This window comes from Oryzias latipes, chromosome 6 (assembly GCF_053564925.1).
Source record: "Oryzias latipes strain Hd-rR chromosome 6, Olatipes_Hd-rR_3.1".
Classification (NCBI taxonomy): domain Eukaryota; kingdom Metazoa; phylum Chordata; class Actinopteri; order Beloniformes; family Adrianichthyidae; genus Oryzias; species Oryzias latipes.
The window spans coordinates 27,745,331-27,765,227 of record NC_136242.1 but is presented as its reverse complement, the minus strand read 5'-3'; the positions used below and the strand labels follow the sequence as shown (position 1 = coordinate 27,765,227).

The 19,897-nt window shown below is 40.3% G+C and overlaps 1 protein-coding gene across 2 annotated transcripts in view; it reads left to right on the top strand.

Moving 5' to 3' along the window:
* Positions 1-19,897, top strand: part of necab2 (N-terminal EF-hand calcium binding protein 2) — a 142,892-nt gene that overhangs the window by 40,040 nt on the left and 82,955 nt on the right. For both annotated transcript variants that reach the window (XM_023955968.2, XM_023955967.2), the window contains exons 4-5: positions 3,320-3,345; positions 3,520-3,617. In XM_023955968.2, the coding sequence (XP_023811736.1) occupies positions 3,320-3,345; positions 3,520-3,617 (124 nt within the window). The remainder of the gene's footprint in view (positions 1-3,319; positions 3,346-3,519; positions 3,618-19,897) is intronic.

Genomic DNA, 19,897 nt, shown 5'->3' with positions numbered 1-19,897 from the left:
TAAGTACAACTAAAGGTTAAAAGACACACCTTTTTTTTCCCGGCACATTTGAAGCTAAAAGCCCCACTCCAATTATCTTTTGATCTATTGTAAAAGTGTTCACTCCTTTAGTTATTATTCTGGCATTTTTAGCCAAAATCCAAAAATGGCATAATCATAATTAAAAGACCACTGGGAATGCTTTCAAAATAAATCAAAAGAGAATTGAAGTGGGACTTTATGTTGTAGTTTAACAGGCACCGGAGTGTTAAATGTGAAGTTTTCTTTTTTCTCCACAAAATGCGCTACAAATCCCTCAGTTAATCACTGAATTAAAAAAGGAGACTTATAGAGAACTTATAACCACTATCTGAATTTAAAGTAGCACATGATTGTTTCTGCTGGCTCATTGATTGTGAAATAGAAATGTGAACAGCAGGAGCTATCCTTTTCTGACATGCATGAGCAGAAACCACAGGACTTCTTCTACTTCTTTGCCTTTGGGCTGCTCCCTTTAGAGTTCGTCAAAGCGAATCATCCACCTCCTCCTAACTCTTTCCTCCGCATCCTCTTCACTCTCACCAGTCACCCTCATGTCCGCCTTCACTGCATCCATGAGCCTTCTCTTTGGTCTTCCTCTCCTCTGTCCTGGTAGCTCCAACCACAGCATCCTTTTACCAACACACATCACTGTTTCTCCTCTCAACGTGTCCAAACATCTCTCTGCCTCCCTGAATTTATCTCCAAAACATGATCTGTTTCTCTGTATTCATTCCTAATTCTATCCATCCTTATCACTCCCAAAGAGAACATCAACTTCTTCCTCTCTGCTCCTTGTCTGAATTTGCCTCAATAACTAATAAATTCAAAACTGTCTAAAGTAATTGAGGATTTAAAAGCTGCACTATGGTAAAGCAAATGTTAAATGAGGAAGCACAAAGTAGCTTAAAAAATCTGTGAAAAATGTTAAATGCCAGATCAGACTGTAACAGATGATCTGGTGTCTGACACTGAAAAAAGCTGAATAAATAAAATAATAAATCATATGGAGATGAAAACCATAAACCTCTAAAGATCCAGACTTCTGTTTACATCACTTTTTTCATGTATTTCTTTAAGCTATTTTTCCCTGAATTTTCCCTCCACTGAGGTATCGACTACATTTTGTCATTAAAGAACATTTTTTACTCTTTTGAATTATCTTTTAAAAGGTGTACTTACTTGAAAATGATCTAAATAAAAAAATATCAATTAAATCCATATAATTAGTAAAACATCAGAGCTAGAAAAGCCTAAAGTCATAAATGGATGTGTTTAAAAGTAAAATATTAAATGGTGTATATTTATATAGCCCTTGACTATGTACTTACCAGGCCCAAAACCATTTACAGTCCCAGTACCAGTCCAGTTTATCCACACACACACACACACACACACCCACACACACACCCACACACACTCATTTACACTGGGCTGTCTGCGGTGGACCTCTGCTGCATTGTTTTGACACAAGACAATAGAAAATTCATTGCTCAATTGGAAAGTTAACATCATCTTCGTCATGTCTGTATCTGACGTCAGTCTCTCTGCAATGCAAGCTTTAGACAGAAGTTCTATCAATGTGTTGATTTTGCAGCAAAAAGGTAAAAAACGGGAACCGTTACAAAATAATAGCTTCTGAAATGCATTCATTAAAATCCATACATCTTATTTTATATTTAAGGTGTCATGCCGACACAATGTCCAGTTTTGCCATTGATGAGGAAATTTTAATTTTGAAGTAAAAAAAAAAAACATCAGTTATTTTACAAAACATGCATTTTACAAGGACTTCGTGAGGAAGGAGAGGCCATGGGGCCGGATTGCCAAAGTTTTGGATGAACTACTTAACACAGGAGTGGCAGACAAACCGCCCTTCTGGGAGCCCAAGAGGTGACAGACGGACACACAATGGGGACAAAGTCAAAAACGCTAAAAACAAAGTCAGTTGTATTTGACAGAAAATGATCAAATGTTGTATTTTCTCTAGCCAAACAGGTGTTTTATCGAACTACTTGATTATTTGACAAAGAAATAAAAAAAACATCTACTGACTTCTAAACAAAACATTTGAGGCTTTGAATTTTAGGAATTCTAGGTTAAAAAAAAGAAAAAATCTGCCTCATAGCTTTCAATTTTAATGTCATTTTTTTCGTTTCCACAACGACAAAAATAAAAGATGTTGTACTAGGTGTTTTACAAAAGAAATGAAAGGGAACAAAACGAAGAAACGTTGGGTTTTTCTTTCATTATTTGACAAAGAGAAGTAAATTTAAAGTTTAAAACAAGGAATATATGTATGTATGTGTGTATATATATATTTATATATATATATATATATATATATATATATATATATATATATATATATATATATATATATATATATATTAGGGCTGCACGATATGAGGAAAACTTGCGATATGCGATATGAGTGATCAATATTGCGATAACGATATAATTTGCGATACATAAACAAATAGCAAAACGACCAAAAACATCATTCCTATTTCATTGCAACAGTTTAAAATTTATACTCCAAATGACCCTTGTCGCAGAAGGATGCAAACATCAAACATAAAAGGGCTCATCTGATTGGTCAACAATGTGAAAGGTTCCATCCGATTAGTCAAATGCATAAATGGATTTATTTGATTCGTTAAATGCTTCAAGCTGCCATAAGATTATTTTAGCACATTTAAGGTAAACATTTATTGCGATTTTTGCTGACTTTTGCGATATGCATATTGCACAGCTTGATATCGCGATAACGATAAATTTGCGGTATATTGTGCAGGCCTAATATATATATATATATCTCCACAGCTTTATTCAGAAGTTCAATTGGTACTAATTAAATATTTAGGCAGCATTTCCTGTTTTCCAGCACAGAGTTTCTTTGGTTCACCCATCATCACGTTTCCCCTCCTTTAGTCAGTCCTTCCTGTCTGTGCTCTTTCTCACTCTCTCCATCATTCAACCAGGCAAAGTCTCATTTCACAGCAGTGAAGAATTTGCTGCCAAATAACTCCCCATCCGGTGGAGCGAGCATGAGTGATGCCGCTGGACTGATTCAGACTCCTGTCAGAATCCTGTTGGATCGCTCCCCGCCTGCCAAACTCTGACTCTCTTTTGTGTTGGTGTGTGCGAGTTTAGTGTACTCGTTAGAATTTGTAAGACTGCATGCTAAAAACCTCTCCTTGTCTCTGATGCATCATTTTCTTTTCTTTTTTCCCCCCACTTTCCTTACTTCTCACCTCTCCTCTCTGTCCTTCTGCTGGTCCTCTGCTTGCTGTGATAGTAATGTAGACACTAAGGAACTCTGTGGTGAGTACACTTCACACACTCACATTAACATCCATGTCACTGTTCTTGACCCCCTCCAGTATTAAAATGACCATTTTAATCTTAAGTATATGCTCTTTTGTAGCAGCAGAGTTAATGGCATACTTTTGCTGCACAGTTTGACTCAAAAACTGGATGTTTTGTTTGTGAAAACAGACTACTTTGCCAAGCACATGGGAGACTATGAAGGAGTTCTGGCCTCATTGGAAACACTCAACCTTTCCATTCTCAAAGCCATGGACTTCACCAAAAAGGTAAATTTGGAGTAACCGATGAAGTTTTCTTCTCCACCTTCTTCATTCATCTTGGTATTATAAAGCCTCAAAACAATATCAACTGTAGCAGAAAAGCTGAAAAACAGAGCCCAAGGCAAATATTTAAATAATGCACCAATAAGCTGTGCTTTATGTTCCCTGAGGCAGGGTTACTCGTTAAAAAGTTGGGTTTTTACCCTAAATGTAAATACGTTAAGCGAGTGTCGTGTAGTGAAGCAGAAAGAATGTTTGTTTAAAATCTTCAAGAGGCTGAGCTTCAGGACAAGGTCCACTGACCATTACTGTAGCAGCATAAAAAAATGGAAAACGCAAGTTTCGCTACCAAATATTAAATGACATAAGTGTCTAAATATGGGTATTTCAGTTTAAGCAGCAGGGCAACATGCAACTCTTTCATTCCTTCTTTACAGCTCTTTGGCTTTAAAGAATATAAAACATATATTTAAATAAATAATGGGTTTGTGGTTTTGGTTAATTTCTCTAAGTTTATTCATTTTCGTGGTAGTTTATCATTAGAATAGGCTTACGGCACATAATTTGATCATCTGCTACACAACAGACTTTAGTTGGTGTTCTGAGGCAAAGTTCTTAAAATATATAGTTTCGTTTACATGCATAGATATATAACAAATAGATTCTACTCCAATATTGTCATGTTACTTTTGCAAAACACTTTTTGTCTGTTTTCAAGAAGCTTGGTCACTAATGCACACTCACTTACTACACTGCTATTACTGATGAGACAGATAGAAGGGGACTATCCGAAAAAATGAACTCTGGTGTGGTGCAAACATCCCACTGTAAATGTGCTTTAAGAGTAATTAGAGGAATTTAAAACTCAAAGTTAATCTCAGAAGCGTTTTGGCTCCAAGAAATATCCATTTGGTAGGCCTAGAAGATCTGGAGTTTACCCAAAATTAACATGCAGAGTCAGCACTTGGGGTTTAATTTTGAAAATTAAGGCCATTCATCCATAAAGACTTTCTGTCTGCTCAGTCCTATTTATCTGAACTAATATTTGTAGCGGCTGCAGCACAGCCGAGTGGAGTCCACATCTATCTATAACACTGCAGCTGCTGCTCCTAGACTGCCCCATGCAAACAGTTTTGACCTGAATGGGTCCTTTTCACACCAAGACCACATTCAGCGTGTCTGTTCATAAATGCAGGAGGACATTTGAGAATATTTTGGTTTGTTTGATAGTAGTTTTTCATTGGTGCATGGTAATTTTATCAATGAAAGAGCTGCTAATTCTTATGTTTAAACACATTTTGATTACAGTATTTAATGAGCAAACGTGAGTTGTGTTTACATTCAAATTCAGAATAATGTCCTTTATGGGTCCTCATTGTGCACTATTTTTGTGAATTTCTTCAGCAGTAAATGCAGCAATCTTTATTTTTTACTTTGCCCAAAGCTGAATCTAAAGTAAAAGTCGATACAAAATTAGGTTTTGAAGTTTTTTTTTTAGGTTGTGGCAAACTTGATGTAAAAATGGAACAAACCACATATTTCTTTAATGCATACTCAGAGCTGCTATTCTCCTTGCAAAAGTGTGATATGTGTGCTGATGTATAACAGTTGCAAGGCGCGGAGGTTGTATTATAGTAATAAAAATGGGCGACAACATTGTGTTACTGACAGTGAGAGTTGTGTTGCTGCTGAAGGTCTAAAGCCGAGACAGAAAATGCTTGTGGCAGAGCGAGAAGGCACACATTTCACTTTGGCTTTATTAAAGTCAGTCCCTGACACCCTGCCCACTCTGCAACCAAGTATATGGAATGAGTCCACATACAACCCGTTCGACATACAGGACAATGCATACTGAGCACGCTCAGACTGGATGTGATGATGTGAGCCTGTGTCGGGTGGAATCTGCGTTTGTTCCTGTGTGTATGTGTGTGTGTGCGCGCGGCTATGTGCTTTTTAAGGAGTGCAGGAGAAGAATGGCACATCAGGTTTCCAGTATTCCAAGAGCAGACTCTTCAGCCCTGTGTGTATGCATTTGTGTGTGTGTGCGTTTGTGTTTTGGTGTGTGTATGTCAGATGGAGGCATAGTAATGTGTTATCCTAGTTCCCCCATGAGCTATATTTAGCAGCTGGTCCACAGCCACACTCATCTTCATGCTCGTGGGTTCTGCGTGTGTGCGTCTATCTCCCAGCTCTGTCTTTATCTGCCGTTTTGAGGCAGGCGATTCAGCGCACAAACACACACAACCTGCAGCTAGTTTCCCTCTAATGAGCAGCCATTGTTTAATCAATCAGTTGTGTGCCTCTCTTGTTCTACCGCTGTATCACTTGTTCTCTTATCTTCCCCCTCGCTCTCATTCACGCTGCCCCTTATCCCAGAACACACACACATACACACCATAACAGACACACACACACTCAGGTAATCATTTGCAAAACAGACATTATGTTCACTGTTAACTGTAAAAGACGCAGTGTGTAAAAACAGTCAGGGTTATGGCTCTTTTTGGAAAAAGACTCTTTCTGGTGTTTGACTTATTTAAAGAAAATAATGTCTAAACCTATTCGGTCTGTTTCAAAAGCTGAGTAAGCTTAAACCACTTGGTTTATTTCGCTTAAGTTAGCACAATTCTTTAATTATTCATGATGAGATATATTTTTGGATTACTTTTTTGAGCAATTCTAATTTTTTGGAGTAGAAATTGTTTGATTTAACCTTTTAATCCAGAAAAAGGTCATTTATTTTTTAATCTTTGAATTGGGTTTAAAACAACTCTACTTGGGTTTTTTTTAACGATTACGTTTTTAGTGGGAAGTATCACCTGACAACTGTCATGTGCCAGCTACTTCATTAAGACCCAGCGTTCCCAGTGGTCTTTTAATTAGGATTATGCCTTTTTTAGCCAAAACCTGTGCTGTCTTCTAGGACATAGATTCTGCAGAGCGGCAGCAAATCTACCTCTGCGTTGTGGGCAGGACTGTTGCTGCAGAGCAACCTTTGCTTTAGTCTGTTTAGTTTATAAGTATGAAAATGTTTATCTACTTTGAAAAAAAGGAAATCAAACCTGTGTGCCTCAGGAAAACTAGGACAAATTAAACCAAAAATATGGCAGGTTAAAATTTACTACTTTGACACTAAATGGTTACATCAAAATGTTAATATGTTACTGTAATCTAATTCTTTTGTAATTAGTACTTACTGCCAGCCCTGCCTGACTTGCACTGAAATTTTTGCTGAATAAAAAACAAAGATCTTAAAAAAAAAAAAGCCTATTCAGACAAAAAAAAAACTGACATATTACTGTCTATTCGCAAACACATTTCTGCAGTTTCAGGTTTCTAGAAAAAAACACACACAGACACTTGTCATTAACTACTCATACAGAAAACCGTGATGAGAAGAGCCATTGCAGAAGTGACATACCATTGAAAAAGGCTTATGAAAGAAGCAGAACATAGAAAAACAGCAGGCTTCACTCAGGGTCAGAGTTTGTGATTCATCATTCGTGAACTGTCAAAAATAAACCCATAGGAGAGTGAAAGGATGAAAAAAATCTATAACAATAAAACAAAACAGACTTGTGTCAGATTTGACAGAATCCCCTGGATTGTCCCAAAAACCCTTGGACAAGTGTTCTCTGGATTGATGAGTCAAAAGAGAACCTTTCTGGAAGATGTGCCCTGTAATTTCTAGAGTCAAACTGTCAGCATAAAAAAACAAAGAACAACAGTAAAACACAGGGGTAGTAGGATAATAATTTGTTCTACTTAGAACAAGTGAATGACTTGTAATTGATTAAACCATGAATTCTATTCTTTTTCCTATGGAGGATTTCCTGCATCAGTCCATAACCCTGTTGGCATCCTTCAGTTTGAAATGCTGCTAAAAGATAATCGATTTGCAGAGGATAATACAGAAATAGAAATGCCGATTTGGCATTTATTTAACAATAAAGCATGAAAGATGTTGTGTGTTTTAACATAACATTCACAATTTTTTCAAATTTTCAAAATTCCTCTCCAGCTGCTAAACTGAAGCATTTAATTTAAAGTATTAAAATAATATCTACTGCCACATGAAAGGCCGATGGTATGAGAAAGTTGAGCCCTGGCCTTTCCTGAAACCTAATGATAAAGGTTTGACCTCACATCTATCTCCACTGATTTTGGAAATGGTAGGTTTACATATATTGAAGTGAAATTTATGCAGGGTTGACTCGGCGTAACGGGAAAAACCCAGTCGAGTCTTTGCTTTGTCAGACAGGATAAACAGAATTACAGACTAAAGGCTTCCTGGAATACATTATCTCACAGTTTTCAATTCAGAAGCTTTCAAGGCCATTATTGTCACAAAAGGATATAATTCACAAATGCAGCTCTCTGCAGGAAGAGGTTTGCTGTGAGCAGCTGGAAATGCTGTTGGAGGCCATAGGAATGTTGGTGTTCTGTGAGCGAGGCGTCATTACTTTAGTCCTGCCCCCGCAGGGAAAACCAGCGTGCTAATAATTCATGCAAATATGAGATTTTCACTCACTTCATGCAGAATTCATTATGTTGATGGTCAGGTTATCAATTAGTGAAAGCGGCCATGACTGCCTCCTGCATCTCAGGAGGCTCTGGAGTTTTTACTGAATTAGCTGATCCTTCACTTATTAACATAGATTAATGAATGTAAGACTCTGCTTTTATCACATAAATTTTGGTATTTGAGACTCATCCTATCCAAAACACATTTTCCACTTTTTTCTCCACTAAAGAAGCATTTAGACCAACTCAATGTTATTTATTATAATTTACAGAGTTGACTCTCATGTTGAGTCAAGAGTTTTGCTCTAAAAATGTTTTCAAAAAATTGGACACAGAGGATGTTTGATGGCCGTTCAGTGAGAGTTGCGCAGCTTTGGTTCACAGAAGTTAAAAGCTCGTTCCCCTTTGAGATTCGGCCTGGACCTCAGGAGAAACTGATCAGCTGACCTGAGGTTGAAGTGTTCAAGTGCGTTTAAGTGGCCACCCTGGGCTTCCATGTTCAAAACGCTCGCATTCACGCATCCCTCTGCAACTTTTTACAACCATTTTCGTGTATAAATACAAAACGCGTTGCAATTTAAACCGCTTTGAAAGTTAAACAAGGTTAAACTTTGATTTGATTTTGATTTGATTCATTGATTTATTTCAAGCATTGTAGACAAAGCAATAAAGAATTTACACATATTTATCAAACTCGTTACAGAAATGTTGAAATGCATAGTTTAAAAAGACAGAAAATAAAACAAAACAAAAGAGTCCCTTAAATTACATTTTGCTTAAATAAATACAGTGATCATTAACTAAAGTCAAGTAGTGATTTATTGCTTGAAAAGGAGTGGGAAGAGGTGAATTTATATAATCCCACCCCTACTGAGTTAATTCTCAGTAGTTAGTTAATTATAGTTTTACAATTCATGTAATCCGGTTCTGATTCTTTTCAAGTAACAAAATGATTGATTACCTTTGGAAAACATTCATTCATGATTTCAGTAAACAGTATTGCTAACCAATATGTCATAGAACACATTATCACAATAAACCAGTAATTATTGCTACACATTGCAGATCAAGTAAAGAAAATGAATAGCTTATTGATTGTAATTTAAACATTTCAGTAATCATTATTGCACATTACAATTAAAAAAATCATTGATTAAAAGATGTTTGATTATTTCACCACAATCAAGTTTACACATTTTGGGAAATAATTTGGAATTATTCAAACACCTATTGATTCTTAACACCTCTTATCGTCATATCTTGAAATCAGAGTTTCTTTATACATCTTCTTGAATATTTGGATATTTGAACATTTTTTGAGCTCATTAATTAACCCGTTCCAAAGTTTAGTGCCACACACCGACACACAGAAACTTTTCTTTGTGGTTCTTATCAGTTTGATCTTGAAGTTCCTTCATCCCCTCAGTTTGTAGCCTCCTTCATTTTCTAAGAACTGTTTTTGGATGTTGAATGGTAATGATTTCCCACTGACTCTGTATAAATGTTGTGCAGTGTAAAAATCCACAAGGTCATACAGTTTGAAAAGTCTATATTGATAAAATAAATTGTTTGTATGATATACAGCTTTATGTACAATTCTGACGGCTCGTTTTTGAAGTAAAAAGAGGGGATGTAGTGAGCTCTTATAATTAACCCCCCAAATTTCTATACAGTAGGTTAAATGTGGTAATATTAAGGAGCAGTACAATAAATATCTACTGTTATATTATTCACACTCCCGTTTAGACTATTTATTAATCAGTAACTCTCTTTTAAAAAATATTCAAAGCTCCAATATCCATCCAATTATTATCAGTGATCATGCACCAGTCTCTGCAAACATTTCTAGGGAAAAATCCACACCCTCTGGTACAACCTGGAGGTTTAATACGTCTCTGTTAAAGGACCAGGAATTTCTTGAATTCTTTAAAAAAGAGTGGGCAACCTTCTTAGACTTCAACAATACTCCAGACATCCCACCGTGCGTTCTTTGGGAAACAGCAAAGGCAGTCATGAGAGGGAAAATCATTTCTTATTCAACGCACAAAAAACGCAAAGAGAAAGCAGATTTATTAGAATTAGAAAATAAAATCAAAACCCTGGAGACTGCTTATGCTGCTTCTGCACAGGAACACATTCTGGGAGATCTGAAAAATTTAAAGCTGCAGTTAAATGACATCATTAATAAACAAACACAATTTCAAATACAAAGGCTGCGACTTGAAAGATTTGAAAACTCTAATAAATCTGGCAAATTTCTGGCTAATCAGCTTAAAATTAACAGAGAAAAATCATCAATCACCTCTATTATGGACCAAACAGGAAATGTCACCCATGACCCGGTCAAAATTAATAACGAATTTGAAAACTTTTATAAAAACCTGTACACACCGCAGATCAATCCGTCAGAGCAAAGTATTGACTCATTTCTTAATAATGTAAACCTACCCAGGCTAAATGAGGATCAAATCACAAACTTAGATTCTCCGCTCTCGCCGTCTGAACTTCATGAAGCTCTATTACTAATGCCTAATGGTAAAGCACCAGGGCCTGACGGCTTTCCTGCTGAGTTTTATAAAGAATTCTGGGAACAACTGGCACCAACATTTTATAAAACTGTCACATCTATTAATGAGAGCCAATCAATGCCACATAACATGAACTCAGCCAACATAATTCTTCTTCTAAAACCAGACAAAGATCCCACTAGTCCTTCAAGCTATCGCCCCATTTCTTTAATCAATGCAGATGTAAAAATTATCTGCAAAGCACTAGCACAGAGAATAGAAAAAATCACTCCTCACATAATCCACTTCGACCAGACTGGATTCATCAAAGGCAGACACTCGGATGATAATGTCCGTAGACTAGTTAATATAATAGACTTTGCCACCATTAAAAACCAGGAAATGACGGTACTATCGCTGGATGCTGAAAAAGCCTTTGACAGAGTTAATTGGAAGTTCCTTATTGCTGCCCTCCATAAGTTTGGTTTTGGAGAAGCATTCATCAATTGGATCAAAATATTATATCACAACCCCAATGCATCAGTTAGAACTAATAAACAGACTTCAAACAGGTTTTTTCTTGGAAGAGGAACCAGACAGGGCTGCCCACTCTCTCCTTCTCTTTTTGCTATATTCATTGAGCCTTTAGCTGCAGCAATAAGACAGAATGAGAGCATTATAGGAATAAAAACCAAACACAGCCATCATAAAATTAGTCTTTATGCGGATGACATATTACTGTTTTTAAGGAATTTACATTCTGTAAATGAAACAGCAATGATCATAAATGAATTCTCCTCCATATCAGACTATTCCATTAATTGGAATAAGTCTGTTTTATTACCACTCAACAGGAATATGGAACAAAGACTCACAATTCCAGTTAAAACAGGAAATATCAAATATCTGGGTATCTACTTTTCCCCCAAACTATCAGAACTGGTGCAGCTAAACCACACCCCATTACTGAAAAGCATACAGGACGATCTAACACGCTGGACCAACCTGCCTCTGTCCCTTATGGGCAAGGTAGCCACGGTTAAAATGAAAATCTTACCCAAAGTTAATTATCTCTTCTCAATGATTCCCACACAACCGCCATTAAAATGGTTCAAAACATTAGACTCATCCATATCAAGCTTTCTATGGAACAACAAACCTGCAAGAATTAGTCTAAAAACTTTAAAATCTGCAAAAAGCTGTGGAGGATTAGAACTACCTAATTTCCACAAATACTTTCTTGCAAATAGATTACAATATATCTTAAAATGGTTAAAAAATAATCCAGAAACCAACTCATGGTTAGACTTGGAACAGGTGTTATGTGGAAAGATCAACCTGTCACAGCTACCATTTATTAGCCAAATAGTTAAAAAACAGGATTGTTTCAAAAGCATTAATATAAATGCCACCTTAACAGCCTGGTGGGAATTTCTCAAAATATCAAAATCATCAATTCAACCGTGCAAAATGACACCCATCTGGAACAACCCGGACATCCTTATTAACAAAAAAATGATTCACTTCCCAGCTTGGCAAGCAGGGGGCATAAAACAACTAGAGCACGTAATTATTGATAGAAGATTCATAACCCCCCAGGAACTTCAAGACAAACATGGAATAAATAACTTCTTGGAATATCAGCAACTTAAATCAAGTATTACTAAAAAGTATAAAATTAAAGACGACGATTTAAAGCTACCAGATGTAGTTACCACTCTGATTAATTTTTCAATGAATAGAACTCTCTCCAAAATATACAAACTTTTATGCAATTTAGATAACAATATTGCCCTTCCAACAAAAAAATGGGATGCAGATTTGAGCATCAGCACAGATGAAAGCTTCTGGTCAGAACTTTGTCTAAACACCTTTAAACTGACAAAAAGTTCAAATCTGCAGCTAATCCATCTCAAAACTCTTCACAGAATTTACTACACTGGACAGAGGATGTTCAAGATGGGTCTCAGTAACTCAGACATTTGCGAGCACTGTGATAATAATCTACCCGACAGCTACATGCACGCACTGTGGTTCTGCACTCCTGTCAAGGCTCTCTGGCAGCAGGTATGTGCCGATGTATCAGTCTGGCTTAAGGTTTCAATCACTGCCTCACCGTCACTTTGTGTGCTTGGTGACATGAGTGCCATCGATATAGAAGAAGGATTAGCATCTATCATTTTCATAACTCTTTGTATTGCCAAAAAAACTATTTTAATAAATTGGAAAAACAAGAAAAATATAAACATAAGTCAACACAGAAATCTGCTGTTTGATCATATCAGCTTGGAAAAAATGTCAGCCCAAAGCTCAAGTAACTTTGAAAGAATTCAGTCTCTCTGGTCTCCTGTGGTTGACTCCATGACTTAGGGGGTGGAGGGCTTGGTCGTCGCTGCTCCTTGCCCTTCTGCCGTGGTTTGGGGTGGGGGTCGGGGCTTCCGGTGCCTGGCGGGGGCGGTGGGGGGCTCCGTTGGTCGGGGGGTCGGGTCCGGTGCCTGGGTGGGGCGGGCTGGGGCGCTGCGTGGTCCTCTGGGCTTGGGTGTGGGGGTGCGTGGTGGGGGGTGGGGTGGTGGTCTGGCTTGGCTTGGGGGGGTGGTCCCTTTGCCTGTGCTGGGGGGGGTTGGCGGGGGGCCCTGCTCGGGTGGGGGGGGCCCAGCGGCGCCGGATGGGCTGCCCATCTGCACCTGGGGCTGGGATCGGCCCTTCCCTGGCTCTGGGACGGGACGGGACAACCCTCTCGGGGCCCCCGGTCGCTCTGGGTATCACCCGCTTCGGCTGCGGGGTCTGGGGTGGGGTGGGGTGGGGGGCTTGTCGGCCCTGTCCTGTGGGGGGGCGTTCTGGGGGGGAGGGGGGGCCCATTATTAGTACGGGTCGGGGGGGCTAGCGGGTCGGGGTCTCCGCTGAGGCAATCAGTGGTTGCCTCGGCCGGTTGGCCTCCTCGGTCCCGTCGAGGCCTGACCAGAGCTCTTCTAGGGCCGGCGTCTGGGGGTGGGGGCCTGGGCTTGCTCCGGGGGGGGGCGACGCTTTCTGGCTCCTCTCTCTCTGTGTGGGGTGGGTGGTGCCGGGCCTGGGGTGTCGGCGCCTCCGGGGGTGGGCCCCTGGGCTGGGTGGCCCTGGCCCCTTTGCTGGGGGTGGGCTGGGGGACGGCTGTTTGACCACCGGGGGACAGTCTACCAGCTGTCCCCAACTTACCCCCTTCCTTATATAACCTCATATTAGGGTGAGGGGGTGGGGGGTTTAGCCTGCGATGCGCCTTGGGGGGGGGCTACTTGGGAGTGGCCCCCCTCCTATGGTTGCCGTATGGAGTGGGCCCCCCCTCTTTCGGTTTTATTTGCACCTTAGACACGTAGGGTCCTTGGTAGGGGGGGTGCTTGGACATCACTGCAAGCAAGCAGCAGATGTCCTCCTGGCACCCTACCCGCCAATTTTAACCGCACCTTAGACATTTAGGGCCCCTTGGTGTGGAGGGTGAGGGGACATCACTGTGAGTAATCAGGAGATGTCCCCTTAGTGCCCTACTCGCCAATTTTAACTGCACCCCCCTTAGTACACACACCCCTCCCCCTTCAATATATACATTCAAACATAAACACACACACATGCACACAAACACCCTCTCAAACACCCATACACGCACACACATTTTACAAGGAAGGTGGGACCTGGGTCCATCTGTCCCCTGCCCCGTCCCTGGTGGGGGGTGCGGGCCTCTTGGCGATGGCGGCCGTGTCCCTTGGGTGCCGGCTCCCTGGGCCCGGCGGTGCTCTCTCCGCGCGGTGGGGGGGTTCATATTACACCTGAGCCGGGGGTGTTCGTGTCCCTGGGGGGTGGGTCCTGGTCCTTGCCCCTGGGCGCTGGGCCCCGCCAAACTTCCAACATGGCCGAGCCTGGTCGGGCCATATTTATAACATCCCTTATGGGCCGCCCTTTTTTCCCCGGGGTTCCCCCCTCCTGGGCGGGGGCGGCGGGCCCCTGCCTTGCTCCTACCTGGACCAACCGTGGGCCGGGTGGGTGGCTGCCTGGAGTGCGGAGCGGGTCTCCCTTGGGGGGTCCTGGCTCGTACCTGGGGTCGGGGCGGGGGGATGCCCGGAACTCCTGGGTGGTGGTGGGGTGCTCGTCTGGGGCTGTGGGCGTCCCTCTCCGGTGGGGCCCTGCGTTGGGCTCTTCCGGCGCGGCGGGGGGCTGCTTTCCTGGCTGGGCTGGGGCGGCGCTCTCTTTCCCTCTGCGCCTCCCTGCTCTCTGGCTCTGGGGGCCTCGCGGCGGTCCTGCTGGCCCTGGCCTGGGTGGCGGTCTTGGTCGCCCGGGCGGCGGTTGTTCCCTGCCAGTTCCCGTGTGGCGGTGGGGGGATTCCGGCTGCCGCTGCTGCTGCGGCGGGGGTATGGGTGTGGGGGTGGCTGGGCGCTCCTCCTCCTTCTTTTCACATTCCACCATCCATTTTAGAAGAACATAAACACTCACCTGAGCACAGGTGTTAGCTCACCTTTGCACTAATAGTTTGCATGATTGAATGAATGAAAGATTTCACACTAGTTGGTTTAAAGGCATAGGTATGCGTTCGTGAACACTATCTGTTTTGTGTGCATGTTGACATGTGGACATTTCTGCGGCTAGCAGGGGTGTTGATAATATTTGAGTGTGTGTGAACAGGCCCCGCCCTTTTTGTACTACATTTGAACCGTACCGTAACGATAAACAACCAGTAAACCTGTCTGCTCTATGCTGCTTCATGGTCTTACCCCCCTTCCCCTCCTATTATCACCCTCCTACCCCCCCCTCTCTCTAACGTCCCTCTCTCTTGTTCCCCTCTTTCCTTTTCCGTCCGGTCCAACACCAAAGATTTTCAAACATGATTGAAATTAATAAAGTTTGGCCTCAATTACAAAAGGGGTTTATTCAGACATACCTTTGGTTTGTCTGAAGATGAATAACCCCTCTTGTTAGAATAAAATATGTCCAACACAAGAGGCCCTCAGCTCTCATCTGTTTGCCTAGCTGTTGGACAGGACAAGTTAAAAAAAAAAAAAAAAAAAAAAAAAAAAAAAAAAAATATCTACTGTTGTATTCTAATATATGTTTAGATTTATTTATGATTCAAATACCTTTTGAGACTTTAGTTTGTTTGTGTCTGGTGTGTTGCTTCCAATTCAGTTTGTCATCGATAACAACCCCTAACTTTGACCAGTCAAGGACTTGGATTTAGTAGTTACACATGGAAGTCCCAACCATTAAGAAATTGATCAAGGAAGATAAATTAATAATTGTGGTTTGTGCCTGGCCATAATGATTTGACACCAAGTCTTTCATATATTGGAATAGAGCTATGAAAGAAAAAGCCTTAATCAAGAGTCACGGGATTTGAACCGCTTCAACATTTCACACCAAGCCTCTACCAACTGTAGGTGGCAGACGTGTGCTAGTAAACAGTAGATACGGAAAAAGAAGAAGCCCCTCCCTGCTTGTTCAGTATGAACACCATGGGCTACGCTTGCGTTCAAGAATGTGTGTTTAGGGTGTTCTTAAATCCCAGCTGTGTACGTAGCTTTAGGAGAGAGTAGAGATCAGAAATATGTTTTATTTAAAGAGTTAAAAACAAATAAAATACTCCTCATAAAACTTCTAAAATGCACAAAAAAACCAGTGGAGGGAATCCAATAAAGGCGCTTTGAGCAGAACACGAACGGCTGGAAATGCTGGAGCGCAGACTGGCAGAGTAAGTTTCAGTAATCAGATTGAGTACTGCCTAAGTACTGATTTGATGATCAAGTTCAAGCCACTGTCCACTTTAAAACCTCCAGTCAGTCTCGTATGTGAACCTAAAGGACACAAAAGCAGAGGAGTCACATGAACTGCATGGACCAAACACCACTACGTCGGTTTGGGTGTCATTAAACTTCTAACTGTTATCTTTTGTCATATTCAGTCAAGTAAACTCAATAATCAGAGCTATCTATCAAATGGTTTCACAGTTTTTCTGGATTAAAAATAAATCCTTAGACTTTGATGAATGTCACTTTGGTAGCTCTAAAAGATAAGAGGATTAAAAATGTTTTGGATCTTTAATGTAATCCCTGTGCACTGTCCTTTCACACTGACCATTAGTGAAGTTGATCTATTTTGACCCTGCAAATTGATTCTAATGAGATCAAATCTTTACTTAAATAACTGTTCTGGTGTAACTGAATAAGCAGTTCTGTTGGTTTATAAGTCAAAAAATATATTTTCTGCAATCTAAGTTTAAAAAAACATCCAAATGGATCTTTTCCCCAAACAGAACAAGAGTGCTTTATTTTTAAAAAGTAGTTTTTAATTTTTGGCTTTTATCTTCCTCCTGCTTGGCTTCACCTGGTCTGCCCTTTAGGTTTCCATGACAACTGTTACCATGGAGGCTGATCGCTTTGTGGGTCTTTTCTAGGGATGAGTCTGGGGGTGCAATCATTGAGGCAGCTTGTTAGAAGAAGAAAGAGCTGAACTGAGAGTTGGATCCCCCGCTGTAAGCAGGTCCCAAACCCATCAAATCTGCTGACAGATTTGATGGGTCAGTGAAAGACCATGATGGAACACGTCCCTGCTGGTCAGCACAGATCCGAGCTTGAAATGTCAATTTGTTTTAAACTTTGTTGTTTTTCACTATTCTGTGGAACCATCAAATGCCCCCTGAAGAAAAATAGAAGTATCAAATGTGATCTTCAAGACGACTTCTATTGATGCCAGGGTGCTTTAACATCATTCCAGTCCAATGTGTGGAAACACTTTGAATTTAGCAAAGATGTGTGACCATACAGTGTGGTAGAATGTTCTAATAATGTTCCCTTTGGATTATTCTGCTGTGGAAAAACAACAGTGAGCTGAACTTTAGGAAACTAAAATGTTTACTTTATTGTTTATACACATATTTAATTTACACGTGATTATCTTGCAATAAATGCAAGGAAGGGAAAACTTAACCTGCACTGGTCAGTATCCAGGTATTTATCCGAGTCACACTGGTTGAAGTTTTGGCTAAAGATGTTCTAGGGATGATGTTTGGGTCAGTAAATAGGTTCGTTCAAAAGGAATATCGACTATGAATTGTCGGCAACCATAAATTATGATGCAAATCTTCTTCTTTTTCTTTCTTTTTTTCCCTTCGAGGGGTCGCCACAGCAAATCAGTTTCCTCCATCTAACCCTGTCTTCTGCATCCTCTACTCTTACACCAGTTACCTTCATGTCATTGTTCACTGCATCCATAAGCCTCCTCTTTGGTTTTCCTTTAGACCTCTTGCCTGGCAGCTCTAGACTCAGCAACCTTCTACCAATAGATTCACTGTTTTCTCCTTTGGGACATGTCTGAACCATCCGGAACCTCAGCATCTTCATCTCTGTTACCTCCAGCTCAGCTTCCTGTATTTTCCTCAGTGCCAATGTCTTTTGGCTGGTCAAAGTGGCTGATATGAATCGACTCATTAAAATGAATGGTTAGCAAAATGTAAAAGTTGTCATAATCTGGAAATTTTGACGGTGACTTTGAACAAAGTTTTAATCTCCTGCTGCTTTCCCGGCTGCATCTCTCCGGGGAACCGACATAAAGCCATGTCCTTCTTGGCATTTCTGCAGTCTTCTGGTCCTGAAAGCTTTTACGGCGCTCTCAGCATCGTACAGAGTCTGGTTTTAATTGGGTCTCCAGCAGGTGGAGGTGAGTGAGAGCCTCCTTTATCTTTAAAAAAGAGAGGAGTGAGCGTTCATTACGTATGTTCTGTGTGAAGGAGGTTTAATGAGCCTCCCTCATTATAACTGTATATTAAGGGTCTTTGCTAAGGGAGCCCCCCCCCCCCCCCCCAACTGACAGCTTTAAAGGCAAACAGAATTTCTCTCTGGGCAGAAACTTTTTAAACTCGTCCTTTATAAATAAATCTATTCCACAAGTCGTTTCTCATTCAGTCGTTTCTGAATGACCCTCTTGTCTGACTCCTCCCACCCATCGCCTTTACCTCTCAACTGTCTCTTCTCTCATCTTCCTCCTCTTTCATCTGAGTGTTATTGTCTTCCTCCACCTGCAAGGCATGACCGGCTTCCTCACTTCATCCTTCTCATCCTCTCCTTTCTTCCTTAAGATTAAGGTGCAGAGGATCAGGGAGGCATTTATATCTGTACACAAAAGCTTCGCAGGATGGAGGATGAGGAGGGTGAGAGGACTGGAAGATTGAAGGAGATCAATACAAAGAGACAGGGTACTGAGAGAGGATGAGAAGTGGAGTGTTCAAAATATGTGATTAGACTCTAACTCTGTCATCTTTTGCTGGGACAGTTTGGCATCAGTAATCACTTATTTTATTCCGTCCAACAGAGCTTCAAAGACATTTCTGCAGATGTTGAGCTCCTGAGAACAACAGTGATCATCCTTTACACACAAAGAAAACTAGAACTTCATTATATTTAGACTTTGATGATCAAAAAGAGACTTTTTACAAAGAATGGACTATTGGTTCAGAAAGACTCGACTCACATTAGACAAAACACCTGAGTGATCTTCATTTATTGTGTGGACTGATAAGACAAAAGAGGAACTTTCTGTAAGACGTTTCTCTTTACATAGAGGGCAAGTTTATGCAGCACTACAGAAAGAGAACAACGGTCAAACATAGAAGCAGTGGGCTGGTCTGTTGGCCAAACAAGCTTTGTGACCTAAATTCTTTCTACCAGACACTCGTATGGAAGAATTTCCTTCCACGGCAGTGAGTCCACATTAAAAGAAATTGATAAGCCTTATCAGTGTTCTTCAGTCACTAAAAGTAGTTTAAGTTATAATAGTACCCAAACCCAATTCTCATTCAATTGTTTAAAAGTTCTAACTAAAAGCAAGAAAACAACAAACCAAATAAAAAAATCCACATTTTTAAATAAAAACCACTTTTGGTCCAAGTTATTACAAACATTCAGTTTGATCATGATTAACATTATTTCTGTGAGTTTTTCTTTCTTTCTAATATTTGTTTTAAATATATAAAAATCTAATCATGATTTTTTATTTAAATATGAACAACACAGAAATGTTTCATTACATTTTTTTTACTTCAACAATTTTTATCTTAAGTTGTTCCAGGTAAACCTAGCATGAATGTATCCAATTATCTCTCATATACCTGCCTATAAGTCTTTGTTACATATTTATACAAATGCAGACATTGGCTGGAAAGAATAACACTTTTTAAAAACTTTTATTTTGATTTACTTTTATAGTTTTCAACTTCAATTTTTGTTTTACTCTATTGCATAT